The 18,193-nt window shown below is 39.3% G+C and overlaps 2 protein-coding genes across 2 annotated transcripts in view; one reads left to right on the top strand and one right to left on the bottom strand.

Moving 5' to 3' along the window:
* Window positions 1-18,193, bottom strand: part of LOC106132717 (guanine nucleotide exchange factor subunit Rich) — a 36,274-nt gene that overhangs the window by 3,068 nt on the left and 15,013 nt on the right. Inside the window, exons 14-25 of the mRNA XM_060949467.1 lie at window positions 17,950-18,021; window positions 7,592-7,835; window positions 6,865-6,974; window positions 6,238-6,465; window positions 5,582-5,725; window positions 4,509-4,623; window positions 3,625-3,749; window positions 2,736-2,881; window positions 1,946-2,223; window positions 1,534-1,633; window positions 959-1,111; window positions 355-543 (exon numbers count right to left, since the gene is read on the bottom strand). Of these exons, the coding sequence (XP_060805450.1) occupies window positions 355-543; window positions 959-1,111; window positions 1,534-1,633; window positions 1,946-2,223; window positions 2,736-2,881; window positions 3,625-3,749; window positions 4,509-4,623; window positions 5,582-5,725; window positions 6,238-6,465; window positions 6,865-6,974; window positions 7,592-7,835; window positions 17,950-18,021 (1,904 nt within the window). The remainder of the gene's footprint in view (window positions 1-354; window positions 544-958; window positions 1,112-1,533; window positions 1,634-1,945; window positions 2,224-2,735; window positions 2,882-3,624; window positions 3,750-4,508; window positions 4,624-5,581; window positions 5,726-6,237; window positions 6,466-6,864; window positions 6,975-7,591; window positions 7,836-17,949; window positions 18,022-18,193) is intronic.
* LOC106132718 (cuticle protein 7) lies at window positions 13,198-16,718 on the top strand. Its single transcript, XM_013332229.2, has 3 exons — window positions 13,198-13,373; window positions 15,747-15,836; window positions 16,173-16,718. Exons 1-3 carry the CDS (start codon window positions 13,326-13,328, stop codon window positions 16,716-16,718), a joined length of 684 nt encoding a protein of 227 aa, XP_013187683.2. The 5' UTR covers window positions 13,198-13,325.

Below are 18,193 nucleotides of genomic sequence, written 5' to 3'. Positions count from 1 at the left end.
CAAAATTAGAAAGCACATGGAGTCGGTGTTCAGTAGCGAAACTCCGAAAATATTCATTCATATATGGCCGCTCTTCGATCTCTCGAAGAGCCGGGCAGTTTAACCACTCTTCCACTGGATATTCGATCATGTCATATTACCTATCCATAAATCTAGGCTTTCCTCGACAGACTATCCCACAACAACTATCAACACTATCCCACTACCACCCACGGCTCTACCGCTCTATCTATTTTGTATTTTCGAAACAAAGAAGGGACACGTTGTTCTTGCGTTTGTTTTCTCTTACAGCGCACCCTCTTGTTACTTCCTACAAATCGGCGACAAAACAATATAATATAAATATATAGTTACCAGTCGGCGTCGGTCCAGGCGGCGAGATCTCGCAAAGCCCGTCTCAGTCTGCGCACGGCGTCCAGACTGACATCTTGTGATCTCGCCGCGTTGGTAGTTCTTAGTACGGCTAAAGCATCTCGTAGCGATACGGCTATGATAAGCGCCCATTCCACGCAGCTGGCTTCCGTCATCAGTTGAAGGAAGTACCTGCGAAATGTATAGCAATTATTATTTATCTCTAATTAGGTTGTCGCGGTTAAATTTTGCTAGTTTTCATTTGTTTTTTTTTGACATTAATTGGACTGGAACGTTCTTCGAGTGTGACTATTGAAAGCAAAATGCTATCATAGCAAAGTCTCATAAAGACGAAAAATCATCGATATTGCCTACGACTGCATGTGAATTTTGTAAAAATTTGCACGTGCACGTAAATGTTCCCACTTTTCTTTTGCCGATATTTCCTGTTTAATCACCACTTGACTGATCCTTATATTCTTGAGTTCAGGCGAAATTTAATTCTACTATTATAATTATCGTTTCTCCAACTATCATTTCAAATTACACCATAACTGCATTTCGATCCTGTAATATCGTCGCGTATGTGAAAATATTGTGACGTCACCTGAGTTGCACATGCGCCGTGTGAGAGCCCCTCACGGCCTGGTGCAGATGCAGCTTCTCCATGAGCGCGGCGTATCTTCGTTCTTCACCGGCAGACACGTCCGTGGCCCACGCCACGCCTCCACCTTCCGCTACGCTGCATTCGCCTACGGAACTGTACCAAAATATGTAGACTGACTGACTTTTGTGAGTTACACCGATGTGCGCAATACTTTATTGCTCCTCTTGTGTGTTACTCCATCTCGTTCTCATGGTTGTCGTAAAAGGCGACTAAGGGATAGGCTTATTAAGTTGGGATTCTTCTTTAAGGCGATGGGCTAGCGACCTGTCACTATCTGAATCTCAATTCTTCTATCATTAAACCAAACAGCTGTACGCGGCCTATCACTCTTTTCAAGACTGTTGGCTGCTTCTGTCTCACTCAAGGGATATAGACGTGATTATATGCTTGTATGCATGTATGTTTGTTTTGGTATTTTAAGTTCAATGTTCTTGTAATAAGGTCGTTATTTTATTGAGTTCTTCGGTGTCGAATATTGCCGAGGCGACTTATAAACGTGGTAGTATTAAAGATACCTGACAGGTCCGGGCGACATGGGCGCGGTCCTCAGCGGCAGGCTCATGTACCCGCTGTCTCCGCACAGGCTGTCCGACTCCGCCGGGGGAGTGTAAGGGCCTGGCAAAACAAATGAACTTCTACATTCGTGGACTTATGATAATTGTTAGAGCTGGCTGCTCTGAAGCTTTTTGTATATTCTCTAGAACAACCGGTCCTATCAATTACCTAGCTAGGGTACTAAATGTATTTAAAAACATCTTTCCACAAATACAGAAAATAGGTCCCGGAAGAGATCCCTTCATGGGATAAGTCCGCCATTGCAAGTGATTTGTTTCTTTTATAACTATGTACTTACTATTTTCTTGTTACTGTGTAAATTTCTATGCAATAAAGATATAACAAACAAAAAAACAAATAGGTTTAACTCACCAATAGAAGCGGCCTTCACAATGTCACTCGCCACATCAGGCTGTAACGCCGGATACGGCCAGCTGAAGTCTTCGTGTAGTCTCTTCAAGCATAACACAGCGTTCTCAACTCTAGCAGCCCTCTCTTTCTCCCCTGCTAGCCAGGCCACTAGGTGGAGGTCCAGAGATGCGGCTAGTCGTCCCAGGGCCAGTAGACGGGCACTTGATAAAAGGACTCTGGCGTGTCTTTGTATCATCATGTCTATGAAGAATTCTTCCGCTGTGCCGCTTAGAGATTCTCTGTGGGGGAAAAGGTTTGATTGATTGGAGATTTTTTGCTTAAACTACATGTGATTCTAGTCGTTGTTTGATTTCTTCTATTTTAATCGGGAAAAATCCTAATTTTTTCTCGATTTCTCGCATGGTATGATAATCATTATCGCCTACTGTTAGATTGTTTTGACTTGGTCCTTTGGGTTATAGAAGTTTGTAGGAAAACCTCCTCAAATTATCGCTTACTTAACGTTAAGTTTGATTCGCTTATCGTACATCATAACAGATCCAGGGTTCCCTACCACAGAGTTTCGTTACGCTGGAGCTGAGATCTTCGTTTCCTGATAGTTGTGTGTACTCAGTTACTCACTTGTAACCTCCAAAAATTGGTGAGTAATATAAAACTAAAACAGATTCAGTAGGTAGTCCAGAAAGAGTGCGCTGTTAGGGAGCAAAACGCTCTATCAGCGCGCTCCTAACACGATTCGGCGACGATTGTCTGTAGTTTGGTAGAGCTGTGTAGCGGTGGGATGACTGACCTGTCAGCCCTGGCGGGAACCGACTTCTTCCTCTTGACGGCGGCGGTGGCGCGCGCGGGCGCGGCGGGGGGCGGCGCGGGCAGCGGGGGGGACGGCTCGCGCGGCGGCGCGGCCGTGCTGAAGCTGCGCCCGCGCCCGCCCGACAGCTGCGGGGGGTCGGGGATACAGTTGTGTTCCTACACCTAACTTTCAACGTTCAAACTGGGAAGGCTAGCTCTTTAATAAATCTACACGAGTGCTCAAAAAACTGTACAGAACCAGATGACTGTCTTTTAGGGATACAGTTGTGTGGGACATAAACTGTGACGGCTAGCTCATAAAAAAATCTACACGAGTGCTCAAAAACTCTACAGAACCAGAAGACTGTCTTTTATTATAAGCGCAGCATAAGTACAAAGCATTTTTAGACTGTATTTGTAACTAAGATTAATATTTTCAAGGATTTAAGTAGTGAATAGGATTTAGGTACGTACACCTCAGTGGTCGGATCAATAATGTGTCCGGTTTAAAAATGCTTGATGCACATATGGAACCATATTCAAACCCCACCCCAGACTCTTTTTCCGCGTTATGTACATTAGTTTTAGTGCAAACCGATACTCTTACGGTGAAGGAAAACATCATAATAAAACATACACATTGACGGAACTGAATGTGTAACCATGATCTAAAACGGGTGAGGTTCTTCTGCAATGGTTGCTAAGATGAGATGGTAGTAACATCGTGTAATTAAAAAATCTACCTCGCTCAATTTTGGATCATGGTCGTCCCAGGCTCATGTCCAGATAAGTGAGGATGTGTCTGGGACTAACGCCTCCTCCTTCCTCCTAGGAAGAAGACGATCTTGTATGCCTTCTTCTATGTAAGAGAGGGCCAATAAAAGCCATACCTGCATTCCACCAAGTATAACCGAGAGATCTTCAGCGTTAGGGCTCACAGTCTGCGACTGCACGATCTGCCCATACTTCGCCTGCACATTGACCGAGTTCCGCGGCGAATCTACGTCATTAGGATCTGAAAATGTGATGATCAGTCAAGGTTTCCTGATGTAATTTTGTTTTGCTTACGAGACGATAAGGCTGCGAGGAGTAAGCGGAATTTCATTCATACGTCATAGACACGAAAGCTTTGTCTCATATTGTATGTGATACATGAGACATGACATAGCACATAAAATAAGAGTCATGTTTTGCGGAAGCCTGTAACAAATTCTATGCCGCCGACTCCAACGGGACTAGGTAAAAAAAGGCAAATCAAAGAAATCCTGGCTTTAAGTAGAAAAGATAACAATGCTAATAAACTTTAAACTGTGCCGTGTGGTCCCGGGCACTTTAAAATAGGACCACTCCATATCGTAAAAGATGACTAAGGGAATGGCTTATAAACTTGGTATACTTCTTGTAGGCGATGGGCTACCTGTCACTATTTGAATCTAAAATCCATCATTAAGCCATACTTGTAGATTAAGCTTAACGTGGCTTTTCAGTCTTTTCGTGACCGTTAGCTCTGTTTACCCAGCAAGGGATATAGACGTGATTATATGTAACTAACGAAGCTGAACGTGGCCATTCAGTCTTTTCGGGTCTATTGGCTCTGTCTACCCCGTAAGGGATATAGACATGACTATATCTATGTATATGTAACTTGAAAACTGAATTAGACAAAGAGGAAAGAGAGATGTTGAAAAGCCATCCTTACATCGCTGTGTTTACAGCGATGGATGGAAGGAATATTATAGCGTTTTCTAGGAAACGCTTCCAAGAAGATAGTCACCTATAGCTCTGAGAAACCTAACAAGGTCCCTGGCGAGGTCCCACCGCTCTTCTTGCAGCGCCGTGTCCAACAGCTGCGTCGCCAGTTGACGGCTGACCGCCGAACTCTCCAGATTCTGAAAACAATGTGACCTTTCAATAACTATATAATAAATATACCTTCTTTATATTACAACTAGCTGTGCCCGCGACTTCGTCCGCGTGGAATAGTTATTTTAGGCATCATTGATGAATAAGGAGGGTAGGGATCAAGGATGAATAATTTTTCCCGTTTTTCTTCACATTCTCCATTATTTCTTCGCTCCTTATATTTGCAGCGTGATGTTATAAGCCTTCCTCTATAAATGGCCTATTCAACACAAAAATAATTTTCTTTTTCGAACCAATAGTTCCTGAGATTAGCGCGTTCAAACAAACAAACTCTTCAGCTTTATAATATTAGTATAGATGAACGGAAAGGAAATTTTAAAGAAATCTTACAACTCATTAATTTTAACATAAAAACGTAACTTGCTTATTTATTGAATTTTGGGTACCTGATACTCAGTGCTCTTCGATTTTTAGTTAACTTTACTGTTTAGTGTAATAAAAGAAAGTAAGAAGTAAGTAGAAAGTTAATTCAAATCAAAAGTGGTAGGTACCTTTCGTCGCTGAAAAAATATTTTATTTTGAATAATCACAACAAATATTCTCACAAATCTAAATCATAATGATCACAATGCTGTTGATTAAACTTATTTCTGGCCGACTTTAATCCCGAAGTAGAACTTACATTTTGACAAAAAAAAAACGTTTCATAGATACATATAATCACGTCTATATCCCTTGCGGGTAGACATACTATACTAGATAACAACCCCGAAATGACTGATAGGCCACATTCAGCTATTTGTCTTTTCCAAGTTTATAAGCCAAAGTCGCTTTTTAAGACATCCATGGGAAAGAGATGGAGTGGTCCCATTCTCTATTGCTCCCGGGAACCACATGGCATTAAATTAAAAAACGTTTAAAATTAGCACGAAATAATTTTACAGCTATCAAGACCTTTTTTCCTGCACTTAAACAACTTCTTACCTGCAGAATAATGAGATAAGAAGCGGCCGTATCGAGCATCTTCCTTTGAAGGCACTCCTGAAAGAGCTCCTTAGGTTTGCCAGCCGCCGAGAATAAATACGCCCAAAGCGCTATTTCAGTCTTTCTCGCGCATTGTACTACTGTCTGAAAAAGAAAAACAAGTTTATATTTAGTATCTTAAATTTTTAAAATACGAATTGTTAATAGACATGCTTAATCACACGACTAGCAATCTCCCTAATATTAAATTCTATTATTGTTTCTGCCGAGTGTTTACACTTGGAGGAGACAGTTATGGCGTTTTAGTAAAACGTCATAACTGTAGATAAGAGAAATAAGAGTACTTAAAAAAATAGAATAAAGACAAACTTATTTGGACTAGTTCTACAAGTTAAAAGAGGTCGTGGGTTTAGCTATAGACACGAGATGCAGCCTCCCGGACTGTGAAGAGGGGCGCCGAGGAGACCGAAGCGGCATGACGTCACACGACGACTTGAAGAGTAAGGAAAGGTTACCGTTACAAGAAGACCTATCTGTAGTTCTCGATCACGATGTTTCTGAGTAGTTGGACATCACGTTTGTTCCATAAAGCAGCAGTTCCAAGGAGTATAGCAAGTAAGGTGGCGGAAAACAAGATTTGTTACAAGAATACCTACCTGCAGATAGACCGGGAACTCTTGGACGAACTCGATGACGCTGGGTAGTTGGGCGTCAGGTATGGGCTCCTTGCTCGTCGCCTCTTCCTCCAGGACCTCATGTAGCAGCAGCTCCAAGGAGTGGGGGAAGTAGGGCAACTGAGCGCAAGACCGTGCGATCTCCCACGCGTGGTATCCCAAGTTTCGGCGGAGCAACTGACGCAGAATTTGATGTAGATATACTTGACTCTGGAATTAAAGATTAAAATTGAAGAAAAAATTTTGTACTTCAAGTCTTTTCTGCGGGCTAGCATGGCACGCGCAACGATATTTTTACAGTGCGATAAACTATCACTGTCCCCTTTCACGACATAATAAAAACCGAAACAGCGATAGTATAGATATTATAGCACGCGACAAAAACGGCAACACGCGTGTCATGCTAACCCCGCAAAAGTCTAAAATCTTCTCGTTAGCAAGATATCGTTTGTATTGTAAGTATAGACAAAAAACTCTGGGACTTTTCTAAAAGAATAGTAGTAGCTTCTAGAATTACCGATAATATACTTATAGTTCGTGAAGCCCTCTAAAATTCGTGTTTTTTTTTCCAAATTACTTTCCTTATGTATTATTACTGAAAATACGTACCGTTCTATTGACAACGCAGAATGGCAGTGAGAACACAGAATTAGAGTCTGATGCGTATAGAGTCGTGTCATTTTCCGCGCCCAGTAAGATCGCGTCGTCAAACAGGATAGCTGTAACAAAATGACAATAATTTACTAAGTAATTCGTACAGTCAACAGCACATCAACCTTCTTCGCCTCTATTAAAGAGTCATAGAGTTCCATGGTGATATGTGTTGCTGACCGGTTCTCTGAAGTTCTCGGTAACTTGATATGCGTTAGACTGTACATATTATGTCGCATCTTTTTATAAAAAAACAATCAATAGTGAATGAAAAAGGCTTGCTAGTCCATGATACCTGTTTTTAGTACAAGTTTAAGAATTAAAGTCACTAAAAGAGGCAAAAACGTTTTAGAATTATTTAGTAGATAGCACCCAGAACCGCTGTGACTGCTAAAAGTAACTTAAAGTATCTAGTATAACAAATCAGGTGGAAAGTGGTGGTGGGTTAGTAAACACGAGTTCCTAAAGAACCTCACTAAAGCCGTATATAATACCCTGAACAGCTTTAACTAATCTAAGAAGAAATATACTGAGTGCGACTCACTTTGGCAGCATGATCCTATTTGCCATAAAAGTCTGTTGCGTAGTGTCTGGTCTTATCACGAAGCGGTAGCGGTAACCAGACACGTGCTTCTAGGAATTCTAAACTGATCTTAGAAGAAATTAAAGGGAGAAGACTACTCACTAAGAGGGTATATATTGAGATGGAAAGGCAGCATGATCCTCTTCGCCATAAAGGTGTGCCTTGAAGTGTCTGGGTGTCTGGTCTTGTCCCGAGGCAGCAGCGGTAACCACACCCGGGCCCCTAGAGAACCGCACCAGAGCCATAATGCCCTGGACAGCTGGGTCTGAGAAGGGGAACCACTGCCGCAAGACCAGACGCTCTCCACGCAAGACGCTAACACAGTGGCTGGCAAGCAGCTGTATGCCTGTCGAAGAAGATGAATAATTATATAGTAGACCAGTCTATCTAGACAACTAGGGCCGGAAAATATTTTGAACGTATATACTAATTGATGGTTGAAAATGTATCATCGAATAAAGTTGACATCCGTCCTATCTATTGTCGACCGAATTAACAAATTGAATTAATTATAGGGAATATGAGAATATTTCTAAACGACTTATCTATGAAAATATTTTACTATTCAAAATGTGTAATTGCAAAATATATTTTTTTTAATGTTTTATCAAGATTCAACCGTATTGCCTTGCATGAGTGCTGCAACTCACACATTAATCAATGTTAAACAATCCAAATTATTCAATTAAGTTTTTCTCGCACAGCCTTAAATTACATAAGTAAACATAATTCAAGTATCAAGTTCAGGATTATCGTATAATCGCTGTTATACAACTTAAATCCGATAGCGATCTCATTGACCAATATTAGCGGTCGCGTGCATTTTGCCGCGTAGCCTGTGCCTGCGCCGGCTAACGCACAGTGGCGCAACTAGAGCAAAACGTCACACTAATTCGCGAACATTGCGTCAAGGCAGACACGCTTCACGACGTTTTCTTAACATGCTACTAATGATGTTATTGTCATACGATTTTACATCAACAATATAAAACATACATATTTTAATATTCATGCAAAATTAATACATTTTCCTGTAACGATTGTAATATGCTATATCCAAAATACGTAAAATCTATGAATTTTTCATCCTACGATGGAATTTAATCGCATTCTTACACTAATAATCTAGGACAGGCCGGCAATCGACGTAGATATCCTTGTTTCAGTACGCACAGTGTACTTCATAACGTTTTCACATATCGAAGGCTGTATGAAAATGAGGAAGCCTGATGCAACCCCTCGTGATTGTTATAGCAGGCCGCGCTCGCGAAACGGTCCGCATCCGGCCCTCGGCAGGACATGAAGGTCTAAGGCAATCGCCTATAAATTAACCAAGATCGTAAATGCTGTGGCAGTACGTTTTTGACATCAAACTAGTCTAGTGCGTCTCCGTCGATATGAAATTCCTCGCGGTTGGTGTACTTATTTTTTATGATCAATCAATGAAGTTGTGAATACAGTTGAGTGATATAACGATTTTCAATTGCAGATCACGTGTCTCCTTGCCTTCTCGGCAAATGTTAATGCCGATGGCCTAGGCCTAGGAGGTCTAGGAGCTGGGCTCGTCTATGCCCCTGGACACGCTTCAGTAGATTATTATGTGAGTAATTTTATATCGATGAACGAAATAAAATTGCGATATAAATTGTAACTCACATTTATGTTTTTTCCAGGCGTATCCGAGATATGCCTTTGAATACGCAGTAAAAGACCCCCACACGGGAGACAACAAAGCGCAATGGGAGAAACGGGACGGAGACGTCGTTAAAGGTATATTAATACAAACAATGACCAAAAATTACAAGAACATAATCCAATAGAATATTCATTAATTCCTTTCGTATTTTCTAGGAGCATACTCATTAGTGGAACCAGACGGCAGTCTGCGCGTGGTGGAATATTGGGCCGACGACAAATCAGGTTTCAACGCGGTAGTCAAGCGCATCGGACCGAATCTGCACCCGGTGGCGCCCGTCGCTCCCATCTACAAGGCTCCTATCCCAGTGCTGAGCAGCGGACCCATAGCTCCCATCTCAGTGGGACCCATCGCGAAATACGGAGGACTGGCCAGCGCTCCTCTTATAACCGGACCACTTTACAACGGAGCGATATCAACCGGCTCGATCATCAAGCACGTGGCCCCAGTAGCCCCTGTCCCGGTGGCGCCCATCCTGCAAGCCCCTATCGCACCCATCATCAAAACCCCGATCTTGCCAGCACCAATTTACAAAGCACCCGTCTTGTCAGCTCCGATTCTCTCGAACCCGTATCTATCAGCACCTCTGATCAAGTCTGCTCCGATACTGAGCGCACCGTTGCCTGAACCTATTTATTCAGCACCTCTTGGGTACAATAATCTTGGTTTGGGTTTGGGAGGTCTGGCCAAAGGTCCCATAGTGGCACCCGCTCTATACAACGACTTCGATCTGCTCGGCAAAGGCCCTCTTCTGCCCTCACTAGGGCCATATGATTTGGGATTAGGATACAAGCACTGAAGAATATTTGTGCCATGAGATATGAACCTCGATCCCCGTGAATTAGATGCCGCTGTCCATTTACTATGCCATGTCCTTTACTTTGAATGAGCTATTGACTGCTAAGTTACGGTTACATTTAAGATAAGTATTTAATATTTATGTAAATACTCATTATGTTGAAGATTTAGCACAAATATATAGCATATGCCACTATGTGGTGATTTTAATATTGTGTTTTAATTTAAATGTCCCTAGATAATGCTAACACCTAATAATAGCTAACATCTGAAATCTAGACCTCTTGTTTAGTCCCGAAACCACAGCATATTATTTAAAATATTTCTTTTTACAATACTCTCGAATAATTATAATACATAATATTATAATAGCTTGTTTGTCAGTTATGTCAATCAATCTCGACACAATGGCCAAAATTTGTGAGCCATTGACACAACAGATCACTTTAGAATGATAATACTGTAGGTAATCTTAAGAGATAGCAAGCTAAGGCTTGAATAGCGTGTCCGGCAAATAAATAAAGGAAAAAACATTTAGAACTACTGTCTACCTATAAAAATAATGATAAATATTTGCCCGCACTACTTAGAATTCAAGTCGTACGGAGTAGCAAACTGGCGTCAACCAAGAATCCCACGCATTTCTCTAAAAAAGGACGCATACATTGCATCTTAACTCAATGTTATCTAGAGTAGAAGCAACGAATTTCAGTAAGCAATAGGTAACACATACATGATGTTCAATCAATAACCAGTCGAAGTAACATAACGAGGTTTCGGGAAAAAAAACTAGTCCTTGTTTCACACTGAGCCGCGTGGGGTGCCCGTATAAAAGGTAATTTTTACCTAATATCCAACATTACACATTGCAACAGCCGAACAGACGTCGACATGAATTCGCTGCTTATGGTAATTTTATTGTTTTCTTTCGAAACGACATGATTATTTTCCTGTCTGCTAAAATTATCAACTTTGTCTACGGATAAATTCCTATAGTAGGTACTAAGTAGTGACATTTATTTCTGCTTTTCTACTGCTGGTGCATCCTACTTTCATAGTTGATATCATACTATATTAAACATAAAGATGTATTTCAAAATTTTTAAATAGATCAGTTAAATGTATAAATATATATTTCCACGAAACACTTAAAAGAAAAAGTATAATGAGATATTTATTATTTTTTTCGGCATCCCTACATGGGTAACACCATTAATGTAACGCAATAAATTTCATTAAAACTACTATTACAAAAAAAAACTTTTTTTCGATTTCATGGACTTTTAACATAGTTGAACATAGAAATTGGAAATAACAAATACTCATATAATAGCTCTTGAATAAAATACAACTCAACCCGAATAAAACTGCGAGACACAACAAGTAGACTTGATAAAGTAGTAAAATAAAGTAAAAACTTGTATGTTTTCAGATCGCATGTCTGTTGACGATTGCAGCACAGGTGGTTACGAGTTCCCCTATAGCTGTGAGTACATTAGTTACCTATATTTATTGAGAACTACCTTTAGTAATTGGTTGACAAGTTTTCCAAACACTATTATTAGCGATTCGTGCGATTAAAACTAGTAATGGTAAACTGCTATGAGATTTGAGATATAAAGGTCGGTCAATGTTGTTACATCGGAAACAGAGGAAAATCTTTATATTTAGTTTTAGACGACTTATTGAACATTTCATAATAAAATTAATCTACGTTTTGTCGTATGTTGGTTGTTTGATTGGTTTCGTGAACAGATAATTATCCGCAACATATTCCGTCATTTCAGAGTATTGTTAAATATCATCATCAGTTAAATATCATTTCTCAATTCCAGGACACCTCACGCTACGCATTCAATTATGCCGTAAACGATCCCCACACGAGAGACAAGAAGGCGCAATGGGAGGTGCGCAACGGAGACGCCGTCAAGGGATCCTACTCTTTGCTAGAACCCGACGGCGGCATCCGCGTCGTCGACTACACCGCCGACGGCCATACTGGATTCAACGCGATAGTCAAAAAGACTGGTCCTAACCTCCACCCGCTTCCAATATTGCCGAAAATACCGTTACTACAAAATGTACCATTGCTTGGAGTCCCACACGCGCCTATTGCACCTTTGATAGCTCCGTTGAATTACGGCTTTGGCGCTGCCCCTATTCTGTCACATTCAACGATTCTCGGACCGTGGAGCCTACCATGGGACCCGCTCACTCATTCGTTCGGCGGTTGGGTACCTATCACAGGACACGCCACAGTCTTCAGCAAGAAGTTAGTAAATGGTAAATTATACAAATGGACGACCGGACCTATACCTCTGACGCCAGGAACTAAATTGGTGTTCAGGAAAAAACATTGAAGCGATATTATCTACTGCGGTGGATAACCACTTGTATTCTTCTCTATGAGAGTATTTTTATCTCAATGATAAAGGTGATATGTATGTTTTAACCCACCATCGCCTTGTCAAGAAACTAGTCCCATATATTGAAGATTTGAGATATATGTAAAAGTTGTATTTATAACTGTAAATAAAATATTTTTATAATTCGTTGATGATTTTTTTAGAAGATATTTGACCTTCTCCCGGTCCTTCACTACCGTAGGAAATTCCAGAAACAAATTATTAGAATAAAATTTCGCCGATTACCAAATCTCAAAGGACCGTTTTTTATAATATTTGGTTCAATACTTCTTTAATTAGACAACATAAAATCACAAGCCATTTAATGCCATGAAAAATCATTAAAAGGGCTTTTTATTTAATTAAGATTGCCTAAAAAATGTATCTTTTTTTTATAACCGCAATAAAATGAAAAATTCTGTTTATATCCGTTCCCGCTGAAATTTCTGGAAAATCTATGCCCCCGAGACCACAAAAGCACATGCCAAATTTTAAATCTTTACTTACGTTGATATGTCAAAAACAAGTCAGTGCATCAATTTTTGAGTCAGTTATGTCAAGTCAGTACATCAAAAATTCTATGTGCCAAATTTTTGAGTTTATTCCTTATAAACATACAATATTACAAATTTTTACTGTTATTAGAAGAACGAAAGTAGAATAAAAGCGGTGGAAATGTTAGCGCTTAGGAGTATAATCAGTGATTAAAAATTGAGTTTCAGGATAAGCTACAGCGTGATAAGGCAATGTTGTGACGTGAGACTGGCGGAGCGAGAAGACCTAGACGAACGTATCTTGATACCAATAGTTCTCGATAGAATGTATACCTAAATTGGAGACGTTCTGGCAAAAGATCAGGTCAAGAGTACCCGAAACTGACTTGCGACGACGAAGCTTGCATGGAGAGAGTTATGAGTGTGGATGAAGCAAAAGAAGTATGCAGGGATCGTGCCAAGTGAAAAGATACCTCTCTGCCTACCCTTCGGTTGGCTTGATTTATAAGTAGTAATAGTAGTAGTAATATTAGTATGTATGTTATTATTGTGGACTAGCAGCCCGCCACGGCTTCGCCCATAGATCGTATATAGTACATAACACCTAAAGATAAAGTTACTTTTTAAGGGTGAAAGTATTTCCAGGTTCTATTCACTACTAAACTATTACAGGAAATACTATTTACATTTCCTGTAATTTATTTTATAGGACAAGGAGCTTTCATATTTGAACATAAGAATTGATATGACGAACGTACGCAGGTCAGGATTGGTCAAGTCAAGAGGATCCTAAATCGGCGATCGGCGGCTTACACGAAGTTTATAGAACTTAATGTTTTAAAATTCACTCCCACTGGTTGAAACTGTATTTAAAAAACGTAACTGCTCATTAACCAGAAAATCACTAAGTCTATAAAGAATCATCATTGTCTGTCTGCCTGTCGTCTGACTTTCGTTTCCATGCGCAATCCCAAGCTTGTAAGCTTATCCCTTAGTCGCCTTTTACGCCATCCATGGGAATGATATGGAACGGTTCAATTCTACATACATACAAAAAATCACGCCTTGTTCCCGAAGGGGTAGGCAGAGTCTACATCTTTCCACTAATCTTCCAATGGGTTTAATTCTAAAGTGTCGAAAACAGCACGGCTCATTGAAAGTATTAAGTATTATCCGAGACTAATGACAGAAGAATGAAGATGACCAATAAAGTACCGACCCGTCACGCGCATTATCAAATTCAAATAGTACTACTATATACCGTTGACAGACGAGCATACATTTTTCAACATGAAGACAAATATATGATTGATTACTTGACTTTGTCTGCAATTTTATATAATTTAGAAAATCACAGGTTAGGTGCTGTGTATTTGTTATTGTTTATTTATTATGATCCTAAACATAAAAGTGGTTTCAGAACATCAGGTGACGCATGATTCGGCATGGCATCAGGTTTCAAATTTAAACACAATTTTATAATGTCACCATAGTACAATTTTGGGTAAATTAAACAAAATAATGACAGACTGCATGGTGTGCTCAAATATACTCTTCGAAAGTTAATTGTGTTTTTCCCAGCGAAAATAATAAAAATTATTTATCACTTCGTGTGGATATGGACAATGCTATTAAAACACAAAGTGTGATTAAAAATCCCAATGTTAGTTACGGATAGACAAGCGACCGAATAAACTTACAAAATATTTTTACAGCATGCAAGGTATCAGATCCGTTAAACAATTTGTTGCTTTTTAATTTTATTGTTTGTTCGTCTGTCACTTGTCAGTCGTTTCGTTTTCACAAAGTTTTAACACTTGTTGAATGATCAAATCTTTGAAAATGGAAACTGTTATCACAGTGTCGCAATGCAACCATATCATGTCGTGTTTAGAAAATTTTAAAGCCGATAGATGATAATGCAATCGATAAATTATTATGATGAGAGAGAATAAACAAGTTTATGTAATCCTGAAACTAAGTTCACATTTACTGATTATGATATACCACGTATGCCTCTATGTAGCACCTTTAGGTGGCAAATGAGGGGTGAAATTGGCCCCTCGGCTACAAAGACAAAAATTAATTCGCAATTGATATTCAATAAATTACTGGTTACTGCAATTTCTTACCAAGGTGAGCAACTGCTGCCTATTAAATCCAATTTACATGCATATATTGTCATTATTTAAGGCGTATAACTATGTAATTAGGAGCGTAATAAACGAGTTAGACTTTTGGGAACACAGGAATAATTGAAGAAAAAAAACGGATGATTATCGCGAAAACCGGGTGTAGTCCACTAGAATAATCAGTCTAGTATAAATATGCGAATGCAAAAATTGAATGGCACAGTGCACTTCGTTTGCTCACTGGACTACCTACAGTTACCGATATGAATACATATTTGGCGGTAATTTAATTGTATTATTTTTAATTTCGCCAATACCCAGAAAATAATTACATTTAGTGAAAATTAAAAAAAAAAACATAGTTTGTATGGTCGGTGTCTGGCTAACACCAGTCCGCTTGAAAATGTTATTTTTATTGCAATTTAATATAAACATACGTATCATCATGCGCCTCTATTTTTGTTACATTGATGTTCTCAAAGTAACTTAAAAATGTCAAAAAATATGAAAAAAAATTAGAAAAAATAAGGCTAGATACCTCTAAAAAGAGAAAAAATAATTAGAACTAAATATAATAAGCTATATGGTACAAAGGCGGACTTATCGTTAAAGCAATCTCTTCCAGTCAACCATTAGGGTGTATAGCTGTAGTTTCAAATGCATTCTGCCCTCAGCTGCGGATTTTAAACATATATTTTTTTTATTAACATCTATATGTTATATTTTTTTCAGATATCGTGCCTCTTAGCTGCGGTCGCGGTGACCACTGCGAATCCGCCACTAGCATTATCGTATGCTCCCATTACTACCATTGAGAGAATTGTAAGTATGCATACGTGTATCACTTTCATCCATTACTGGATAGACAGAGCCAACAATCTCGAAAAGACTCGAAGGGCCACAAACAACAAACGTAACACAGTATTAAAAAAATATCTTCTAAGGATTGTGATACTTGAATTTAATTTCCTATCCCAATCACTACGAAATGATATATGCGATTATAAGTTTGCCTAAAATTCAGGTTACAAGAGCAAGAGACATTTTGTTCACGGGATGACCCATTAAGTATTTACTTTCCAAGTCATAATATTGCCATTCACAATCTAACTTCATAATGCGAAAACTGTTATATAATGTTCTCAATTTAAATTTCAGCCAGATCCAAGCTACAAGTTCAACTATGCGGTCAATGACCCCGTTACTGGCGACAATAAGGGCCAATGGGAGACGAGGCACGGCGACGTCGTGCACGGAGCCTACTCGCTCGTCGAGCCCGACGGCAACATCCGAGTCGTGGAGTACACCGCGGACCCTCTGAGAGGGTTCAACGCTGTGGTCAAGAGAACTGGACCCAACATACACTCCGTCGCACTACCGGCCGTCAAACCCGTCATCACAGATGTCAGACCAGTCGTGCACGCCCCGGTGGTCGAAGCGGCACCTATTGCCCCAATCGTGGATATAGCCCCGATCGCCCCACTGGTCCATACACCAATCGTCGAACCTCTGCTCCACACGGCACCTCTGATCCACCACTTCCCAACATTGGACTACTTGCCGCTGTACCCCCTACCCGCTAAACCCTGGCTCTCGATCTCAGGCACTAAGTATGATGGACATTCAGGCAATATCGTCCGCCGATGGGCCGTCGGACCCATCGATATGCACGGAAAGACTTTGACTGTCAAGACCAAACATTGATTCAAAATGTATATAAATTATGTATAATGTATTAATGTATATAAAATCCTCCTGTTTCACCATTATAGACAGCCGACTGTTTTATGGTGAAACAGGTAGGTGCCTCTTATTGTATAGGTAACATATAAGTTACTCGCGGCGCTAGTGTGTTCTTGCATATATTTTCTTGCCCTGTCGTGCAAAAATACACTCAGGTCTATAATAAGAGTTAAGTGGTATTGTCCACAGCAACGAAGTGTACCTGCCAAATGTTATGTATTTTATCGTTGTAAATAAACATATTTATTTATAAACGAAACTGAATTTTGATTTTCTTGGATGGTGATGATGGCAAAAATTTAATTAAACAAGAAAGCAGTTTATGTCTGTACGCATAGATATTTATTTGACTAAATTTATCTTACGATAAGTTGACAAGATTAGTAGTAAGTAGATTCTGGTGCAAGTTGTCACGTGAAAGATAATGTATGCTTTAAAAATGTTAACAAAAATTGTCAATCATTTTGAAGTTACTCATACATTTATTCTTATACGTAAAGATACTTAAAATACTTCGTATTCTATTCAAAATAATTCCTTGTAATATAACTGAATTTATAATCAAAAAGAATGTCAGCATTAATTAAGCATTTCATCAGAATCAATAAAAATTAATTAAAGAAACCTGATAGTGTGAAGTGATACGTGAAAACAGGATCAATAGTATGTATATGTGCGAGTTACATGATCGAAGTATGTGATGCGATGATTAGTGAAATTGACCAATTAGATTTGTAAACTGCACTTATTAGTGTTATTACAGGAACTAATTGGTTTGATCATAATTCGGGTTGTAATTGATGTTTGGAGGAAACCAAAACAATGTGGAATTAAATAATATGCGACCTCAGCTTTATGTTAGGAAACTGAATATTGGCATTTTTAATCACAAACAAAAACAAAAATCTGTAAACATGTTTTATCGCATCTATTGACAGATCTTCGACTGTTCCATCCATTCATTCATTCCTGTTGCCTTTCCGTCCATTCATCATGTTATCATAACCGATTTAGATATTTAAAACATTACAAAGGTCCTGTAGGAGAATTGGTCAGCCAGAATTTTGAAAATAGAAGCTCAACAAATAATTGATGGACTATTTACTAGAGCTTTTTCACATTATACACACGAATATATGAAATGAAAACCACAAAACCTTATATTGTATAGGAAGTATACAAAGGCACTTACAGGGTTATTGTCCTCGTCCGTGTCATATTCTTCTCGCTGCACCATCATCAGCTTGCCGCTAGCGTTGATCACCTACACAAATGAGTAAATATAAGAAAGTAGCTTAAATGTAAAGTACGTACAAATGCACACATAAAAAAAAGCTACTTTCAGATATGGAACGTGGTGTTTCTTCTCTGTGACTCACTGTTAGTTTCAAGGTAGTTTAAAAGTTATTTTTTCATCTGTTAATCTGACATGAACA

This window comes from Amyelois transitella, chromosome 19 (assembly GCF_032362555.1).
Source record: "Amyelois transitella isolate CPQ chromosome 19, ilAmyTran1.1, whole genome shotgun sequence".
Lineage (NCBI taxonomy): Eukaryota > Metazoa > Arthropoda > Insecta > Lepidoptera > Pyralidae > Amyelois > Amyelois transitella.
This window is presented reverse-complemented; position numbering and strand designations above follow the sequence as displayed.